This window comes from Rissa tridactyla, chromosome 2 (assembly GCF_028500815.1).
Source record: "Rissa tridactyla isolate bRisTri1 chromosome 2, bRisTri1.patW.cur.20221130, whole genome shotgun sequence".
Classification (NCBI taxonomy): Eukaryota; Metazoa; Chordata; class Aves; order Charadriiformes; family Laridae; genus Rissa; species Rissa tridactyla.
Window position 1 is genome coordinate 47,294,056 of NC_071467.1, and position 20,982 is coordinate 47,315,037.

Here is a 20,982-nt window from a genome sequence, read left to right on the forward strand (position 1 = left end):
ATGAAAAAAAAGGTCATTGGATTATAAAGTGCATAGGGTGGCACTGTATTCTTTCTGGATTTGGACAGATTTTGGCAGAAGGGGCTGCCACTTGCTGCTAGCAAGACCCTCAGATGGTTCCACAGCTGAAATAATAATAATAATGACTGGAAGATAGACAAAAGATGGTGTTTAGGAGGCGTTGTTCTGGTATTTCTGAGCAGGCCTATGAAAAAGCTATTTGTTGCCCCCCCTCTAACACTCACACCCTAACCACCAGTACTCGAACCTCTCTTTGCAGGGTAAAATGATGAAAACCCTTTTTTTTTTTAAAAATTTTTAATATAATGGCTACTGAATTTCCATTTCAGGAAGGCCTTCCAGACTTCAAAAGATAACTGATTTGAAGAGTATAACTTGGACTGGTTGCCTTTTGGGTGCCATGGACATCTAATTTCTTCTGCTGTGGGAATGAGAAATAAAGGAGGTGTATGCCTGGATTGTTGTTGGTGTTAAGCACGTTCTGGACGGGGTTGCAGATGGAGGCAAAGTACTGAAATACACCCGGCATTACCTACCGAAAGCAGTATAATCACTTTCATCCACAGACTATTCTACTTACAACAACTTATTATACAACACCTAGTTTTATTCTACTAGTATAAGATGATTAATATTTGAGTTACATCAAAAGTCATTCAGACTATGTCTTACATCGTCATTTAAAAATCTTTGTCAAAGGACCAATTTTCCTCACATTTCTATTTCACCAACCTGTACATACAAAGGATGTGCACAAGCAGGATCTCCCGCCTAAGGCACTGAACGTAAAATAAATAAACAAATGACAAGTATTATTTCATCTCTTTATTTTTTTTTTCGGAATATTTTAATATTGAAGTCCAAGTTGTTATTTTCAAGGCATAGGGAAGGGGAAAAGGAAAGGGAGAAGAGAGAAGTTATGAAGACAAATTATTTTAATTTATGGTTTTGTGAATGGTCATTTCTGTAGGCAACAAAATGTTGTTTTCTTAAAAAAAAAAACCAAACAAACAGCACCATTAAAGAAAGCATGATCCCTGAATTCTAAACAAAACACTGTCTCGAACCAAAAAAATTGCTAAAATGCTTGTTTCACCCAGTCATGTCTGGTGGGGTAACGAAGCAAAGCATAACAGCATTAAACTGTAGCAATCCTGCTGAAACCAACTACACCCCCTTCTGAAGATTCAGAGAACCACCTTCTGAGCTTGTCCTGTGGGAATAATATTTTCTTTGGTAGAGGACTGAAGGAGGGTATTTATTTACTTCACTGAATGCAGATAGAAAAAAACATCTATGCACGTTAGGGATCTCCCCAGTAAATCTGTATTTCTCATGCACGTTAGGTACGAGTGGATTTCACATCGCTGTTATACTGCAGGAGTAATACTGCCCTACAAAGGCATAGAATGGCTAATGTCGAACAGATGTAAACATTCAGAATACTGACAAAAAAAAATAATAATAATACATACACACAAAAAACCCTGTACTGAAAATGTGAATCGAGTTAAGTTTCCGTAAAGCAGAAAAAATATTTTACAGCAGTACAAGAGAATTATGGCAACAAAGTAAAGCACTTTTCTTGTAACATTCATGAACAGTACAAATACAACAAAGTTATTCTACGGACTAAATTATTCTTTAACTATCAAATATAGTACAAAGCGAAATATTATGTGCTATAAAAGAAGCAGCTCCTTAAATTAGACTAAAAAATGCTTTTTTTTTTTTTTCTTTTTTCTTTTCGTTGGTTTTACAGTGACAAAGCATGATGACCGAAGACGACAGGATTTCATATATTCAGAAACATTTAGCCACACGGGTCCATGATAAATCCACTGAATATTTTGCTGCTTGCCCCCCCAGTGTTCTGCAGAGCCACGAGGCACTGCGCTGCTGCCAGGAGACTGCAGAAGCCATTCAGTGCTCAGAGCAGGGCCGTTCACGCGTGTCAGCTAAAATGATCCCTTTCGGTGACGCTTCTCAGCTCATCTTGAGTGTTTATCCTGGTACTTCACCACACCTTGGAGAAACTGCTAAACCAGAGGCTACAATACCGATTCTGAAATTGTGCGTGTGTTTATAAGGGGAAGGGGGTGCAGCATAAGGTAATTTTACTTCAGAAATTGCATTATAAAGCACCATATGCACCAGCTTCAAAACTGTGCAAGGAATTGCAGGGCCCTGAAAAACCACCTGCACGTTCTGTAGCTTACCCTGACAACATGCACCACCCTCAAGAAGAAAGTATATAGTACAGAGAATACACCTTTTGCTTTATGGCTCAACCTCGATTTTTGTCTTTTAAACACTATTTCACGTACTAGACCTCAGCAGATAAATAAAATGCAAACAGGGAGCATCCAGTTCACCATTTCTTAATTATTTCTTTTTTAACATTATTTCAAAGGGAATTTCTGCTTGGAAAATTAGTTCAGAACAGAAACACACAAACACACACACGCTGCAAATGCCCTAACATTATCCGCATATCTCACAGGTATGCAATTAAAACAATAATGAGGGAGGAAAGAAAAAAAAGAATGTTTCTCCCTCTCACCCAAAAGTGCTGCTCCAGGGGTAGGAGTAGGGGAACAATTTTGGAGATTCAAAAGAAAAGAAAAAAAAAGGTAAATTATACATGCTGGACATTGGGACACATACGTACGCACACGCAAACACAGAGCAGTGTGTTCTTAAGCAATTCTTCCACCACTTTTCAGTGCATAAACTATTAACACCCCACGGTGCAAACTGTATGGTCATTAGAAAACACAATGACATTGGGCCTGAAACCTGGACAATGAAACAAAAAAAGAAGTCATTCAAAATTAACCTCTAAATGTGATTGTGTTCTTATTGAAGACCAAGGCTCACTCTTCCCCAAGCATTTGTGTGCTACCAGAATCCAAGTAAGGTTTTCAGTCCCACTGGGATTCAGTCAGGCTCCTATGTCACCACAGTTGCTTTTGAGTGTTTTAATACCCTAAAAAACTATCATCTGCAACAACACTTCACGACTGTTGGCTAACATATTGGTCAAGTTTATGCCTGGTGCAGCTCCAACGACTCAAGAACGGAAGGAGTGGAACTGCACTATGGAAGAGTTTGGTCAGTTTTGTAATACAACATAGCACCATCCAGTCTAATGCCATTTTAAATAACATTTTATCATGACCTCACACATGCAAGTTGCAATCCTGATACAAAAATGACAATGTGACATGAATGAGTTACCTACCACATTAGTCACACTCTTATCCTTTGAACAAAGTAAAACTATTTTGTGGCTGGAATTTATTTCTATATTATGTCAGTCAATACAAGAAGTATTTCAAGATGCAAGTACAAACAAATATTGACTTATGTGCTGTGGACAGGAAAACCTGAGCTAGAAATAAGGATTCCCAGCAGGCTTATACAAACACAGGTTATTAGAAGTCTAAGACTGGTTGCTCTCTTTTTTTTAAATAGAAGTATCCTACCTCTACCAAGGACAAATACAATGCAATACAATTCCAATACAAAGGCTCCTCAAATATGTATTTTATATGCACGAGCTGACTCCACTCATGCTTACTCATGAGTATTTTCCAGTCACTGTTTTGCCAGCAGCGGGCATAGCACTGGATGCTAATTTTCATGTGGTTACTTTTAGGTTTTTGCTTGGCTGGCTTATTTTCCTACCAGAAGACCTGAAAGTGCTGAGAAGCCATTTCTTAACTCACATGTCATATTAAGGAGCACTTTTGTATAGAAAAAATATATTATTGTATCAGCAACAAATTTGTTAGTGTAATTATAAATGGCCTTTGTACCACACAGTGTCAAAAATAATATCGATATGTTGCTAATTACAATAAAAGAGAACATCAAGGTGCACCATAGAGCTTCCTGTGACAGGAATGTACATTGTAGATATTCCAGCTCACTTTTAAGACAATAAATGGCATTTATCATGTTTGTGAAAATGGTCCCACAAGAAAATAAATGTGGTTCCTCCATTCAATAGAACCTCACTAATATGCACCCATGTCAGGGAATCCAGTTAGAGCTTATGAATAAGTATGCAAACAAACACCATATAGAAAAGGTATAGTGTAAAACGCGGTATACTTTTTATTTCCTAAATGTAGTTCTATCATTCACACTAATGTTTCAGAATGCAACAGTAAATTGCACCACGAAACCCAAGCAGTGTTACATCTCACACATTCGTACTACATTGCTCTCTGAAAACTGTGGAAGGAAAATCAGTTTTCTTCAGCAGACTGTAAGGTCTTTGGATTAGTGAGGTTCTACTGTAATGGTAAAAATAACATTTCTTTCTGATGCTGACATTTGGGCAGACCCAACCACATATTGGCAGATGGATGACTTGCACTCCACACTTTGTGTTCTTGAAGTGGGAGTAAAAAAACCCAAGGTATTTTCATCTCCCCAGCAACTGCATGTGCTTTATCCCTTTACAGTATTTTCCTTTTAGGTGAATAGGGCCCCAAAAGTATCATTTTTCTTCTCTGCTGTTACGGTGGCTAGCGCATTTGGAATGCGGCTATAGTCCTAAATGTAAATACAGTACTGGATAAATACTGAAGATTACTTTAAAGATGCAGTATCCCTTGCAAAAATTTCTAAAAGGTAGAGTAAGGGGTCTGGATTCCTTTGAGAAAAAAAGTCAGTGTTGTAAATAAGCCTAAGAATTACTTTAAGTGGCAAAACTCTGAGATGTTGTTTAAAATAGAGTAACTCACATAAGAGGAAAAACAACTGATAACCTAATATTCAACCAATACACAATTAGAATCTTTCCTTATTCATTCACCATACGAATGCATGATTTTTAGGCCACGGAAAGGCTAAAACATCCAGAACCTATTACATAAGGCTGACCTTATATATATATTTGGGACTGACAAAACGAGTGGAAAGATTAGAGAAAAATACAAATAAAGAATATGTGAGTGGGAAACAAGAAGAGAAAACAGGTTTCTAATTCCCAGTAGAGAAGTCACTTTCTCCAGACTCTACTGAAGCCAATGTGATTCCAGTGTTGGTCCCACTAACCCATCGCATATACGAATCTTTCTCGAGGAATCAACAAGAAGAGATGAGGAGCAAGATTTGAATTCCATAGTCCCTGGCGGGCATGTAAGGAAACTCCTCTAACAATCTAAATTCCTCCCTTATTTTTTGCTAGGTGAAGTGACTGTATTTTAGCCCTCGATAGTGAAAGTCAACTGAAGAAGACAATCCTGTCAGCAGAAAAACTGCAAACTTAGAAGCTAGGATGGCCAATACCCCGCACCTTGCCACTACCCCACTCAAAACAGTCACTATTCTGCATAGTTACTCCACTTCTTGCAGAGCTATTCTTCCACTCATCTTCAACCTGCAGCTTGTATCGGTTATCAAAAAGTGGAGAAAAAATGTGCTGCACTTTGTGCAAATAAATAGAAGCTACAAATGACATGCATTAATGCCTTTTTTTTTAGCACAGCAAGAGAGATCATAGAAGCTGCAGTAACAAGGCTATTTTGTTTTTAAACTACTTCTACCGGTTTCCTCAAAAAAAAAATAAACAAAATAAATCAACTAATTGCAAACCATTAGTGGCCTAAACTGTTCCAATTTCTCCGTTCCTTTGTCCTGCTCTCCCACGCTGATAAGGGATACTGCATCTTTGATTCATTTCCTACCGTACAACCAGACAAGCTACACACAGTTTGGAAGGCCCTATGCAGTCGTCGTGACAGAAGGCTCCGCAGCCCTTGCACACGATCATGGCTTTCAGCCTGCAAGAGCATTTCAGTTCCAGTTCATCGGCATTGCTACTGTCAGCAAATTTCTGAAGCGGGATCTGCGCGTTCTGGTTAGACAGGCCCGTGGCAGTGTTCGAGCCACTTCCTAAAATCCCAATCGACTTCTCAATTGCAGATGCTGCCCTTTTGAAGCTTGTGCTACCAAAGTGTATCGTTGGGTAATTTCCACAGAGCTGCTGCTGCGGCTGCTGCGGCTGCTGCGGTGGGTGCTGCGTCTGTATTTTCTGAGCAGCAAGTTGGGTAAAAGGCTTTTGTGGCTCAGAAAGTAAATAGGAAGAGAAATCTGCATTTTTTAATGCAAACGCTTTTAACTGTTCTTTCACTTCGTTCTGATCATAGGAAGCTTGTTTCATGCCCAGTTCGCAGCTGCTGCTTAAACCTTCCTCAAAAGAAATAGGTTCAGATTTTATATTGCTACAGATGCTTGCTGGCTGAGGCCAACTAAGTCTTTTAGTGGTTTCCATAGTGACTGTCGGTTGTTTTTGATCAGAGGGGACTTCTGCATTTGGGTGAGGAGGGGGAGGAGGCGGCAGGGGAGGAGGGGGAGGAGGGGGATGCACTAATGTTTTACTCTGCAGAGTCTGAGAGGCACTGGCAATGTCATCACCTTCCTTAATTTGAATATTAGGGGAAAACACACTTCCTAGCCTCAGCTGGTGAGCTGCTGTAGAAATATTCACATCTCCCAAGCCCTTCTGTTCCAGGTGTCTGCTAAAAGCAAATGCGTTGCAGCCAGGTGGGCCTTTTGAAGTAGTTTGCAACAAAGCTGCCGTAGGAATGGGGCCTCTCGCAGCCATGGACATTTGGTAAAAATGCTGTCTATGTGAGGTACTAGCTTCTGCGTGAAAGCTGCCATTTTTATCAATGTGAAATAAGCTCTGCTGGAAACTGCATGAAGGCAAAGGCCTCTTCTGCTGCTTGATCTCTGGGCTGTGAGCGATTCGGCTCTGAATGGCGTGTTTGTTCAGCCACTCCTGCTTAAATGGCTGACCATGCCCTAGCTGATTCATGCTGGAACTAATTACACAAGGAGCCACTTTAACATCTGTGTCCATTGACACCTTCCCAGGCTCACATTTAATTTGAGCATGTTCCCCTACAGTCCTGGCCATCCTCTTTTTCGGATGGTTTTCACGCTTTCTGATTTGGAGTGGGGCTATGCTGCCTGCGGTAAATCCTTTACCATCTGGATTAGGAGAGTTGGAAGGATGTTCAACAATATTTCTCTCGGACACTGCTGTTTTACATACTGAGGTAGTTTGCAAAGGCAAGGGAAGCCTGTTAATTTCTAGTTTGGCTCCTGATCTGGGCTGCGGCAGCACTTTCTCTAAAGGCAGATTCCCTTGCAGTAACTGTGTCACTAAAGGATTGTTGGCCTCCACTGACGACAAGCGACAGCTAGAGCCCCCGGCACTGGTAACTCTCTTTAGGGTTTCTGTCGTCAGGGACAGGGAGTCTTCCATGGAGTCCGCGATGGACGTCTTGGAGGCCTGCGGCGGCTGCGCACTTGTGGCTATTTCCCCGGTCTGGGCAGGCATTTCAGGTCCTGTAAAATCTTCGGTGTCCATCCTGAAGCACTTGTCAGACTCATTAGTTTCTGATTTAACAGGAACAGCAATGCTCGTCAAAAGACTCCTGGATTGCAGTTCTGACATTTGTGTGTAACTGGAAGGTTCGGTTTTGACATTTTTTAAGCAGTTTTGCTCTGTGTATTCCTTATGCTTACCGGAGTTAAGATGGCTGACCACTGGCTGGTCTGTACTCATTGCCTCTTCATCATGCCAACAAATTCTATTGTTAGTGTTATACTGATTGGCACAGGCAGCATCTGCTTCATTTTTAAATGCTGAAGGACCTCTTAATTGCTCAGCAAAACCTTGGCTGGGAGTAACCACCTCAATTAACTTATCTTGAGGAGCAAGAGGCACTTCTCGAAGACTTGAACAACCTGCCTGCAAGTTCTTGCTGTCTTGCTTTGCTGTAATGGTGATAAAGCTGGAATTGTGCTCAAGGCTTTCATTAGAGACCACTTCAGGCCTGCTTATGACAGACACCTGGGGACAGGCTATACTTTGTAAGGCAGCTTCTGTCCTTACAGGTCTGCTCTGCAGGTCAATGCTGTTCTCCGCGTTTTCAATAGAAGATGAAAGTGACAGACTGGAATTCAGATTTGTAGTGTGGTCAACAATGACTTTGCAAGGTATAGACCTGTTCATGACAGTTTGTGTAAAGCTCACCGGCTGAGATTTACCAGAGAGATCCATTCGGTTTCGTGCTCCAGAGCTTTTTTCTAAGAGATCAGCATTTAATTTAGTAGCGTTATCATAAGAGCTTATTGTCACCATGTTACTAGTAAACATTGAAATGGGCGGCCTTGCAACAGAATCTGCTACTGCAAGGGCCTCACTGCAACTTAAAGCTGACCTAGCGGTAGTGTGAATGGAGACAGGGCTTTGCTCGTTACACCCAGTTATGGCTATCTTATCAGAAGAAAATCTGTTGGTAGTCCCCACTGGGGGAATCAGTACAGAACTACCAGAGAGATGATTTGGCAAATTATTTGCAATAGATGAAGCTGGCACAGTGGCATAATGACTGGAGACTGTGTTATTCGCATTGCTACTTGGTATCGGCAACCTTTTGTCATCGATGGCATTTGATAAGACCGTATTGTCTATGGAGACTGGTACATTACTGTTATCAATACATTTTGGTCCAACGGTTATGCATGGAGTATCAGCCCCTTGGATGGTTTTCAGCATATTTATATTACAAGCTGAAACTGCTGTGTTTGCACTGTCAACAGACATTAAAACAGAGGATTTATCAACAGAACTTGCAAAAGAAAGTTCTTTAATTGCTCCAGACATAGCAGTGCTGCAAACAGACACAGAGACTGAACTTTTATTATAAAGCACTGGCACACTGTTACTTTCAGTAGAGGTAGATGAAATAATTTTCTCACACAATTGTGGCACAGGTATATTTTCATCAGAACTGTGCACAGGTATCTCAGTAGCAGTTTCTGGTAACGTAGCTGTGTTCAGTGATGGCTGCAATAAAGTGGTAGTCTCACGGTGATGAGCAGACTTGTTGCTAGGGGACCTGCAGTTAGGATTAACTATAATGACACCAGTAGAACCTTCAATCTTTGCGTCAGTAGAAGTCGGTATCTCCAGAGATGAGGTACTTTCCTTTGAGCTGAACTGCGACTTTGACTCTTTATTAGTCTGGAGTAAATGAGCTCTGGCTTGATGCTTTGCAAATAGCTTGGCCTTTGTTTGCTCCTTGATGTGTGCCAGTGTTCTTGTCTTCCCACCTTCGCATGGGGTCCCCATTGCTCCAGAGACTATGCTCGCAGCCGCTGCCACGGCTGCTGCAGCTGCAGCTTCTCTTTGGGCTCTTGCTTGCTGAGCTCTTGCTTTGATATCTGCAAGAGTTCTAGCCCCAGTGTTTCTCCCACTGCTGACTGATGTACTTGGGGAAACTCGAGGTTCTGGTTTAGAAACAGGTTGGCTCTTGATGATGAAAGGTGGTCCAATTTTTGAAAGCTGAATCTAAAGGAAGAAAAAAACCAATAATTTTATTGAGATCATCGACTCACTAAAACCACCAGCAGTCTCTTAAAGGGGTCAGAGAAAGGTAATGAAGAGAATTTCTGTTCAGTGCAGCTATACAGAAAAATGCTATAAATTAAGGATACTTACACTGCAGTATTTTATCATTCTCCAGCATGAATAACTGACACCTGTATTAGCCTACTCACATTGATCCTTCTGACAAGAAGAAAGATTGATCTGGATGACAACATGATGCTTATCTGATACAATTTGTCAGACCTGTTTTATCTGCAGTGTATTTAACTGAGAAGGTCAACAAGCCTAGTGCAATGATACTGGAAAAGAGCCTACAACTAAGCACTTGCTGGAAATGTGTGAAAAAATGATCATGTAGTGCTTTTGCTCCTTGTTCTCCAATGACTAAGACATTAGGAACAGCCTGTCTTTCCCTTATATACCAGACAACCAATCTTGCCTTTAGATAGGATGTAGCAGTTGTCTCCACTGAGCGTGTTTTTCATGTTATAGCATAGAGCACTTTAGAGTAGTGGTGTAAAAGAAGTGAATCATCAAAGGATACGCCTTTCCCTTCCTCGCTTGCAATTTTAAAAGACCTGCTTTAGTACATCCCTGGGATACCTCCTACACTACTGCACTTCAAAAACTAAATCCTCAAACCTACAGATATTAAAAATGCAAATATTAAAGTTTTAAATACCTAAAACTTTAAGCAAAATAATAACCTGTAAAATCACTGGAATTACGAGTATGTATCCACTTAGGCACATCTGTTTTTAGGATTAGAGATTAAGAGTCCTGGGACCACTTTCATAACTCATACACTCTCAGAATACCCAAAGGTTGGCAAAAAACCATTTCCATTTCTTAAAAGGGACACATGTCTACCGGCTGTCCACAGTAATAGGACTTAGTGGCTAATGCTGTGAACTCTATTTTGAAAGGAGCCAAGAAGAAAACTAGATAATATTTGAAGAAAAAGTGAGAGCCATACAGCAGAATGATTTAGGATAACTGGGGTTCTTTTTCCTCTTTTAATAACAAAGGATAGGGGTTTGTTGGTCAGAAGACCCAAGAGCCAAATATTTGTCACACAAAAAACAAACTAGAATTGATTGTCCAAAATTATTTTTTGAAATGCTTGCCAACTTTTCAGTATTTTCATTCACTGGCTGGAGGCTTCGGGGAGATTCAACAGATAAGACTGTGCAAAACTGACAGCATCTGATTTTCCATAAGACATCAGTGGAAATCAATAGTAAGATGGTAATGTAATATATAACCATTTATGTAACCATACAACTCCATGCTGGTCTGGAGGGCTGGAATACCTCACTTTTCCTAGCTGTTAAATTTTTGGCTTATAAATAAACGCTCATGCGTAATATTGTGAGGGTTTAACATTTACATGAATATATTTTAAAGACTATCACAAACTCACAATTACTTCAAAACACTTTGGTTTTTGTTTCAGTAGCAACTTTTTTCAGTTTCCACTTTGCATCACCAGAACTGCTAAAGCTCTAAGTGCTTCATTATTTTTTTCAGTATTGCAGTCATGACCTGTTTTTATTCCTTAGTGATCTATTTTCCTTTGTGCTTAGAGAATTATTAGAATGTACTAGGCTAGATAGAGACCTTCCAAATATGAAAGAATATCACTAAACTCAGAATGGGCTAACTTCCAGTTGCATCACTGATCATAAAAATAAATTAGTTGAAATACGCTGCTGCATTAGTGATAAAAACAGTTAGCCTATTTGCCCTCCTGGCCATATTAACAATGTTCAGTGATTGCAGCAGTTAAAAATAAATGCAGAAAAGGGCATTTCTGAATAATCAGGAACTAGTATTGCGAAGTCAATGGCTTAAGTTCAGCAAATTGGATCTAAAACTTGGCTGATGTCATCATGTACAAAATCAAAAGGGTAAAAATGCTGAGCCTATATATAACTAAATCTATAGAACCCTCTGTTAGGAAAAAACCCCACCTTTCACCCGGAATTTACCTTCTTGCATAGCAGAATGATACACATAAAAGTGTTTGCTTAGCTGTTGTATCTATTCTACTTTTTACTTTGCCATTAACAAAGCTATTTATACATATATCAATTAGACACTTCCCCCTGATAGCCAGGTCTCTGTTTTCAATGAATTCTACTTCAGCCTACCCCAAGCCCTGGGCTTGCAAAGGGATCTCCAATTATTCAGACTCTAGGTTCTCTTGCTGGATTAAGGCACCGGTTGTTTTTCTTAGTATTGGTTACGGTAACATTTACTATTTGTGCTTGCTGGAGAAGTCACCCACAGGAGAACAAGTGGATAATACAGTTGGGCAATTAGAAAAACAAGTAGGACTATTGAAATAATGGGGAAGCTCTTGAATCAGATTAAGCCATAGATCCTGGAAAACTTTCCCTCACACAAAGCCAATTTTGTAGCAAAGACCCTGACTGAAGAACTACAGGTATATTTATATCAGAAGTAATTTGGCATGGTAGGAATGTAATAGTAAAGTGAAACCATCAGTACTAACACCCCTCACACTTTCACGAAAAATACACCATGCGCTGTGTCTGCATGCAGTCAGTAGGAGGGAGATAATAAACCTTTCATTTCCAATTCAGCCTGTTGATTCATTACTTTACCTTAAGGGGTGGAACTCGGGGTTCTTCTCTGGGTGGCTGATCTTTATCAGATGGACTCGTTGATGAAGCACTACGGTTAGGCTGATCATCATCTATTCTAGCTCTCTTCTCTTTGCAGATTCCAAAACTGTGCTGTTCTGCTGTTTTCCTCTTTGGGATCTCTGGGTCTCTTTCATTCCTCACTTCAGGTGATTTTGTGGGTTCTAATGACTTGGAAGAATGTGAACTCTCTAGGCGGCTTTGGGTGCTGCCTGTTAGCTTGTGAGATTTACTTCTGCACACTTCAGAGAACGTAGCTTTCTCTAAAGATGAGGTATATAGTTTGTCATGTGGCTTTGATGGAAGCAATTCGATATTTTTGCCAACTGATCCTTCTGATAAGACAGCTACCTCTGATGGCAAGAGTGTACCTTTCTTGTCACCTCTTTGCTGAACACTGTGATTTTTAATTTTGATCACCTCTGGAGGAGAGTGTTCTGGAATGGATGCAATGTAGGATTTCTCAGTTTCAGAATGTGACTTACATGGCTGATGACTGAGGTTTTTGCTTTGGGGCTCTTCCAATACTGAAGTATCAGGCATAATTGTTAGTGGACCAACTTTCATATTTTCAGGGGCACTCTGAAGTTGCTTTGGCTGAACAACAAGATTCTCTTCTTGAACCACCTTAGGAATGGCAGGGCTTTCTTCTTTCAAAGTGGGAAGGGAGTCTTCCAACAAACATGGTGATTTCCTTTGTTGCAGAATAAGTCTTTCATTGCTTGGGGAATTAGAAACTGGAGATGTCTCTGATGGAAGAGGCAAACTATTTGCTACGGATGTTTCAGAAGTTAGAAGAACAGAAGATACTGAAGATGTTTCTGATGTTAAAGGCAAATCAGACATTGGAGATGTTTCTGATGTTAAAGGTAAATTAGAAGCTGGTGATGCCTCTGATGTTAAAGGTAAATTTGACATCAGAGATGCTTCTGAAGTTACAGGTGAGGTGGACATTGGAGAGATTTCTGACATTAAAGGTGTGTGCAAATTTTCATCACTGGCCTTTTGCTGAATATCACCTTCAACGTTTTCAGTGCTGGACACTTCAGACGAGCAAGCTGTTTCAAGAGACGCTGGAGTACAGGGTTCCTCTGAAGTTGACTGAGTGTCTCCTCCAGGGGAGGCAATGCAAACACATGGTCCCTCTGGACTTCCAGAGGAAAAGGAAGTTTCAGAAATACAGGCATTCTCAGACAACTGTTCCTCAGGGTCACTTTGAAGCTCCATATCCACTGCAATGCCTCCACCAGTGAACAAGGAGCCTTCCAGAGCAGCATTTTGCATTTCTGGTGCAATTATCTCTTTTGCAGACTCAGAATCTTTCTCTGCTGTATCACTGACAGAGTTTGAGGATGAAGCTGATCGTGCTGGTGATATGCAATCCTCCAGCTGATCTATCACAACTGACATCTCCTCCTGAGGGCATTCAGACTTCAACTCCACTTTAATTTCAATGTGGGATACAGTATCAGTTACATCATTCATCATGACACAGGACTCGGTGCTGTCTGCAAGCTGTACTGCCTCTGTTTCTTCATTTGTGCCAGCTGGACTGACTGACTCCTCAGAAAACTCATGTTCTGGTTTATGGTTTTCCTCTTGGCATTCACAAATACTTGTCTCAACCTCTTCAGCAATCTCCTCCTGAATGATTGATTCTTCAGGTACCAGTATATCCTCTGATTCTGCGGTTAGATCCTTGACAGGAACCTGTTCCATACTACAAAGAGGTGGACAATAATCTCTCTCTGGCAAAGGTGGAATTTTAGTGCCTTTCTCTTCTTGGTCCTCAAAAGTTGCTTGCTTAGAAGGACCAGGTGTGCCAGAAGATCCACACAAAGAACTGCTTTCATCTTCATCATTGTTCTGCACTGCAGTGAGTTTCATTGATTCTCCTCTTGACATTCCCAACCTAAATAAAAACACACAAATTAAAAAGGTCTTTTCATCACAGACGTGATAAAGGAACAGGATTGCCATTGTCACCCACATCTTTTATTTACAAAGAGGACATATTTTCCATTTAAAAATAGTGGTTTGGTTAAGTGGTGGCTGACTAATTTATGTATGGTTTTATATATTTTGGAAACCTAACTACCCAGATTTTCTTACAGTGTTAAAAAACCTAAATATTTTTTAAAGTAAGTAATCTATCATTCATTATTTAACTATTTGGCACTTCAATGAAACAAAAAAGCTCATATCTGTTTAAATGTGTGTTTTGTTTTGCTTTTAAATACCACCACAATACTGCGATACTAATACAGCATGCATTGCAGAGAAAACACACAACTATATCTTCTTCCATCGGTAACACTTCTGAAGCAAATCCCTTTTTTCCTCATACAACTACATTTAGGGTGAACACAGCCAGCAATATGGCTTAACTACATTTAGGGTGAACACAGCCAGCAATATGGCTTAAATGCTGCACTTAAAAAGCTGCACCTAAAACTAATAAGGCAAAGCATGTATTTCAGTTTTGTAATTTGATAGTCATTTCAAATTTATTATGAAAATCAAAGTAACTCAACTTCGGCCTCAGAGTCAATTCTAAGGATCTCAGCTGACAGCTTGTGTGGTTTTGCTCCATTTTTTCAGCAAACTAAATGCTTCATTTAAGATGAAAACTATTTCTAAATAAACAGATCTACGTATATGCTATTCATTCAATACCACTATAATTAAAAAGAAGTTTAACATTCTTAAGAAGCTAAAAAGACACATATTTAGAAACTATGCATTCATTCTCAGGGATGGAATGCAAAGGAACTATTCCTACGCATAGGTCTCTTCTGAAAATTTTCTTACCTGTGGTCCTGAAAATATTAGCTTAAAAAAGTTTTATTACTTCAACAGAATTAAAAAACCCACAACAAACCAAAAGAAAAGCTGAAGGCTGAAAATGTGGTTATTTTAAAAAATGTATGCACTCTGACATCCTAATTTCCTTCTAAAGACAGTGGGAGTACAGGTGTTCAGCATCTTTAGTAAGATTTTTCAAGCAGACTTTGGACCTCGGCAATTCCATAATAGTAGAAAATACACAAAAGCTTGATTGGAAGCCTTAAAAGAAATTTCATGGTCTTAAGGATCTTGTAATCTAATTAACAGAAGTTTGATCTCTGTTCTCATTTTAATCAGAAAACAAAGAATAACATGTAAATCAGTGAGCATAAAAGATATTCAGAAATTATGGAAGCAAGAAACTTGTCAATGTGCAGCCAGAGGATACAGAGATCACGAAGGCCCATGTATATGGAAGTACAGAATAAACATGTAAAACACCAAAATCTGTGGCTGCAGATTTTAAAAATACTGAGTAGATGCATTACAGTGACAGCTGTAAGTGCAAAAAAAAAACAAACCCAGAAAACCCAAAAACCTGCAAAACCCAGCCTGGAATTAGTACCTCAAAAAGCACTCTCAGGGTAATTATTAATATTGCCTACTACTAGTCACTTAATATGCACAAAGTCTCCCTGTGCCATCAATATGCTGAGGAAGGATTCTCTAGAGAGCAATTCAGAACACCAAATTCACATCTCCCACATTGAATGCATTTCTGAAGATGTATCTTTCTTCTATATAGACTATATATACCCTATACCGTCTAAGTTTAGGTGAGTAAAGTTTATTTTACCTAGGTTTAGGTGAGTAACTTCCTCTAAAATTCCTTGTGTAAATGAGGAAAAGTTATCTCAGGAAAATGAGGAGGGGAAAGAAATCCACTGCATTACTGAAAACTGAATCAGCGGTCTATTTCCTCTAGCTGGCTTACATCATGAATAGATATTGCTTGATCTTTATGGAATGAAAACCAGCAAAGGAACGAAGGACAGGATAAAGGTGAATGCAACTGTCACACGGACACTACACAAATACACCCATTCTAGTAACATATTGAAGAGGAAGAAGTGTAAGAAAAATAAGATAATGCAGGATTAAGGCCAGCAGAACACGTACTGAATTTTAATCCATCTTTTGCAGTATTGGAAATACTACTATCTTGAAGAAGATACTGCAGTGAAGAAAAAGGCTTTCAAAAAGAGAAGGCTCAAGATCAGCATGTTTAAGGCAATCTCAGATTGCAAGACAAACAGCTGATCTGTCTTCTTCCTTAAAGAAAAAGACACGCAACGTTTGCAAAATGGCACAAAAATACGAGGACAACAATAAATAGCCATCAGTGAAAGTGATAAGGACAGGACTGAGCTGATAAAGTAAGGGCAGTCAGTCATCAAATAAAAAAAACCCACAACAGCTACTCAAAGATATACGGACGCTGATGTTCTAGTGCTGTGATAATGAGTACCGGGGAAAATAATAATAAAAAAAAATTAATGAAGGATTAAATCAGCAATAAAATTTAGAGAAGGTCTACCCAAAATTAAAGCTTTGATTTAGTGAGCTGGCAGTACTATCCTGACATGGAACTCTCTCGAGCATGGGAAAAGAAATAACATACTGAGACAATAGAGTATAACCCTTGCAATCCTGGGGCAACAAGCCAGAAGAATGTGGATTTTTGGCAACACGCATCAGCTGATCCTAGATAAATGACTGCAGAAAGAAGTTTTTGTTTTTTAAAGCAAGTCAGAGAGACGAAAAATTAACAACCATAAGGAAGCGGAAAAAGATCATAAATGGATGGAAGTAAACTACAACTGACAGTCCCATGATAAACAGCCTAAGTACAGATAAGAGCAAACACAAGAAACATAATGTGTAGAGCCAAGATGGAAGAAGTACTCTAAAGCCTTTGAATGCCATGAACTGGGAAAGTTTACAAAGATTCTGCATCTATTAATGGTCCTTCTGTAAGTATAAGGTGAAACTTGAATTTAGTTATGGAATATTAAAAGATTAAATCAGATGAAATCAGAGCAAAAATACCACATTGACTGTAAAGTGAACAACTTAGACTGCAAGGGAGATCCATTTTGCAGACAGTGCATGTGAGAAATAGCTCAGGAAGCTTTCAAAATCTGCTACTTCACTTGAATCAACATAGCTGAAAAGAGACAAAGCCTAGTCATACTCAAAGCAAGTTTAAAAACCAAAGTGAAAAAAGGTGAGAGAACTTGCACAAGGTGGAAACTATAGCAAAAGCTACCATTTAGTCAGTAAATAATGAGAAAAAGTACTTAAATCTGGCCAAGCAACGAAGAAGTAGAATCTGCCTATGTAAGAGCCAGGAAGAAGAATGCAAGTGAAACAATGCAAGCTGGGGAAAGAGCAGGGGGGACCAGATTCAATACTGTAGTCATAATGGAAATTATGTGCAATATGACATTTTGCATAACAATGTTGATGTCAGGAACCTATCAAGCCAAATGACATGTATCACTGCAGACTGAGCAATTATCTGCCAACCACCACAGTGTCCAGCATTCAGCTAGCACGGCAGGACTGCTGGCTCTGTAAAATTATGAGCACCATTCACTGTGCATGTGACAGTCATTTGTGACTGAGGAATAGGCTTCAGAGTGAAGTGCTCATCCTTTGCTGGTACTAAGCTCCTATTTCTTGTGGAAGGCCCTGTGACAATACCTTACATAGCCCTTTCCTTCATGAAAGGCTGGTAACCGACTCTTCTCTTGACGCGCATAAGGAAAAACCATTACGTTCCTTATCGAAAAACGTAATTAATATTTTTTGATACTAAAGGCATCAACACCTGGACTACGCTGAGGTCTCAAAGAAATTACGCACTTGACAATAAGAAAGTCTGCCATATTAAGACCCTAGAATTCCCATTATATGTAAAGATAAAGTGGTGTAGAAATAGTATTCTCACTGGGAGAGAGCACTTAGCAAGCATGTGCAAAATAAAATATTAAAATGGATCTGTCCATTTGCTGCCTTGTTTTCAGTACATTTCCCAGTGGTCCAAGGCAGTGGGTTGTGAGAAGTAGCACTGTTACTGCAGAAACACTTTAGTTAATGCCTTAATCTGTACGTTAATCACTTATATGAAGGGTTCCCTGTGCCCTGGACTTCCTAAGTAAAAAACTTATAACAACAAAACTAAGGCATCTCATGTGAGGATGGTTCCCAATGGCGCATTTTTGTCTGCTAAGTATTATGCATAAATTCCATTAAAACCCACCTGAAAATGAATAAATAAAAAAAAAAATCAGTAACTTTTAAAGAATTAGTTTATACTTTACAAAAATTAATACTTTTAATACTTAATAATTTTAAAAACAGAGATGTAATTACAAGTGTTAACTTTTTGAAGAAATTTTTAAATGGAAGATTTTTGAATTTTAAAAAGATATGACTCTCCTTAAATTTTGATTTTAAAAAAACCTGAAGAACTGAATCTTCAGATGCTGCAGAATGCCATCTCCATATCTTCATCAATGAAATTGTGCTGACTTGTCCCATTGTGCACCTGGAGTGTTATGATCTAATTCATATAAGGGTATTTATATATCCTTTGCATTTCACTTATAAAATTAGACTAGTCATTGTCACTTATAGTTGTCTCTAGCCAATATTTCTTCTATGTCATATATTCTACTCCAGCAAAGGGTCATCTCAGTCAAACAATAAAAAACACTACTTGATTTTAGAAACTTTGCAACTAGGTTAGAAAAATAAAATAAATAAAAACATACTACAGAAATATTTCTACCGGTCTTCTAGTCTGTAGAAGCTGTATTTCTATTTTGCAGGAGGGGAGAACTGCCCTAACGCTATCTTTTAAAAGATAATTAGAAAATACTCACACGCTTGGGCCTTCTGTCTTAAGCTCTCCTTGGAATGAATTTTTATGGATGAGTTATGAACCTTCACAAATGTAATTGTAATGCAAGTGCAGACACACCACTATAATTCTATCCACAACTTCTTATACTGGGGAATGACTGCCTTTGATAACTGCTTTATTAAGTTTTACAGCATATGACTGTGCTCTGTGAAGCAGAGATTTATATTTTCATTTGCTCCTAAAAAAAAAATTTAAAAAATGCTTTTATTTGCTTCAATACTTACTTTTCACCATAAAACCTTTCAAAGAATTTTTCTTTCCAAGGTTCTGTTTTCTTTTCCTTTTCAATCTCTTGTCTGATGCGCAGCTGCATTTCTGGTGTAAATTCTCCTAAAAAACAAATACTAACATATTGAATAAAAGTTGTCAAGGATTAGCTTAAGATGAGCAATTATAAATTACAGATACAAAGATGACATACAGCGATTTCTGTTACAGTCATCCAACAATTCCAAATGAAAATAATGAAAAACAAAAGTGAATGTGACATAGAAAGATTTAATTTACCATATAATATCAGTATTTCAAAAGTATATTGGTGGCATTTAGTTGCATGCATTTATGTTTCCAAGGCTGGAAGTGATGAAAATGCTTGGGTTTTTTTTCTTTAAACTGTCAAAACAAGCTGCCACAGCAAGCTGTAAAAATGTACACTAAATGCAAAATGGAATCAGCAATTTTCCTTTTGTTGAATTACTGGTGTATTACACTTTCTATTCTATAAGTATCTCTCAAATGTAGAAACAGAGACATTCTTCATAAAAACAATTAACCTTTGGTAAATCTGAGAACAAGTAGAGAGTTACCTTCTGCCAATCGCTGTTTCCACCCTTGTGCTGCGTATGCGAAGAATTCATTATTTAGAGCAGAACTACTGAGGCGCAAAACTCCATCACTTCCCATCTAGAAAATAAGCCGATGGTAGCAGAAGATAGTGTCAGAAATAGCGTCAGCTAAGATTACATAAAAACAGAGTTCCAATTAAGGGAAGTGGGGAGGGATAGGGAATGGGAATAACAAAGAAAATTACCTACTACTACTAAACCAGCATTTTCATTATAGTCGTTACTGTAAATGCAAGTGGTCTTAATCCAGCATCGGTGTGCTCTCTTCAGTCATCAGTATTACTGATGATAACTCAGTTTACAACTGATTGATGTGTTTTAATCACAGCCCGCTATCTTGAGCCTATGTCTACAGCTATTTTACGCAATCAAAAATTAAGATCATTATTGTACTTGTGCATCTGCCTGGAATATGGTACAAAACAAGTTAATTAAAGGTAATGAAGACAGTAAATTTGCTCTTTCCAAATAAATCTAACACTCATGTTAGCTAATATGCTGTACTGGCAGAAGAGTGGATGACAGGTAACCTTAATAAAATAACTGGTGTAAACTTAGCACTAAAACTAGATACAGCTATACACATAATTTTATAGGCATCGACAGTGAAAACTGTGGAAGAACATTATAATTATTTTTACTTTATACATCTGTCAAACATTCAATAATAAAGCACCATTAAAAGTCTTGATCATGGTATTTTCTACAATAATTCTCAAAAGCAATCCAACTATTGAGCTTTCTTTTATGATAAAACTTAGTGCTTATTTTCAGGTTGTGAGGATATGTCTGACTATTTGAAGGAATTCTAATAACTGAAAAAAGTAATTACATAAAACAAATTAGCAGTGGGCATCACCTCTAGCATAATAAATAAACAGACAATAAAAACAAACTAGCAAATACAGAGAGAAAGAGAGGGAACAGCAGAAGATGTAACATTACTAGAACAAACACTCTCACTATTTTACATCCTTTAAGGTAACTAAGAGATAAATGTTTGACAACACCAGTTATGATCTCGCAGTAGAAACCAGCACATTTTCCAGCATATTAACATGTTTTAGCTACGTAATATCCCCTAATTCTCAGTGCTTGTTTCAAACCGGAGCTAGAAAGAAGCAGATGTGTCAGAAACATTAAATTATATTTAGCCGGATCTCCCTCACTGAGCTCTATATTTCACTGATAATACTGCCTCTACTTTCAGAACAGTCTTTGCTAATTCACTCATTGCCTAGCTGACAT

At 38.6% G+C, this 20,982-nt stretch overlaps 1 protein-coding gene across 1 annotated transcript in view; it reads right to left on the reverse strand.

Annotated features, from left to right (window-relative positions):
* Positions 1 to 903: 903 nt before the first annotated feature.
* The window catches only part of ASXL3 (ASXL transcriptional regulator 3), a 137,198-nt gene continuing 117,119 nt past the window's right edge, over positions 904 to 20,982 (reverse strand). The window contains exons 11-14 of the mRNA XM_054189564.1: positions 19,696 to 19,792; positions 19,114 to 19,219; positions 12,073 to 14,023; positions 904 to 9,403 (exon numbers count right to left, since the gene is read on the reverse strand). Of these exons, the coding sequence (XP_054045539.1) occupies positions 5,720 to 9,403; positions 12,073 to 14,023; positions 19,114 to 19,219; positions 19,696 to 19,792 (5,838 nt within the window). The 3' untranslated portion in view covers positions 904 to 5,719. The remainder of the gene's footprint in view (positions 9,404 to 12,072; positions 14,024 to 19,113; positions 19,220 to 19,695; positions 19,793 to 20,982) is intronic.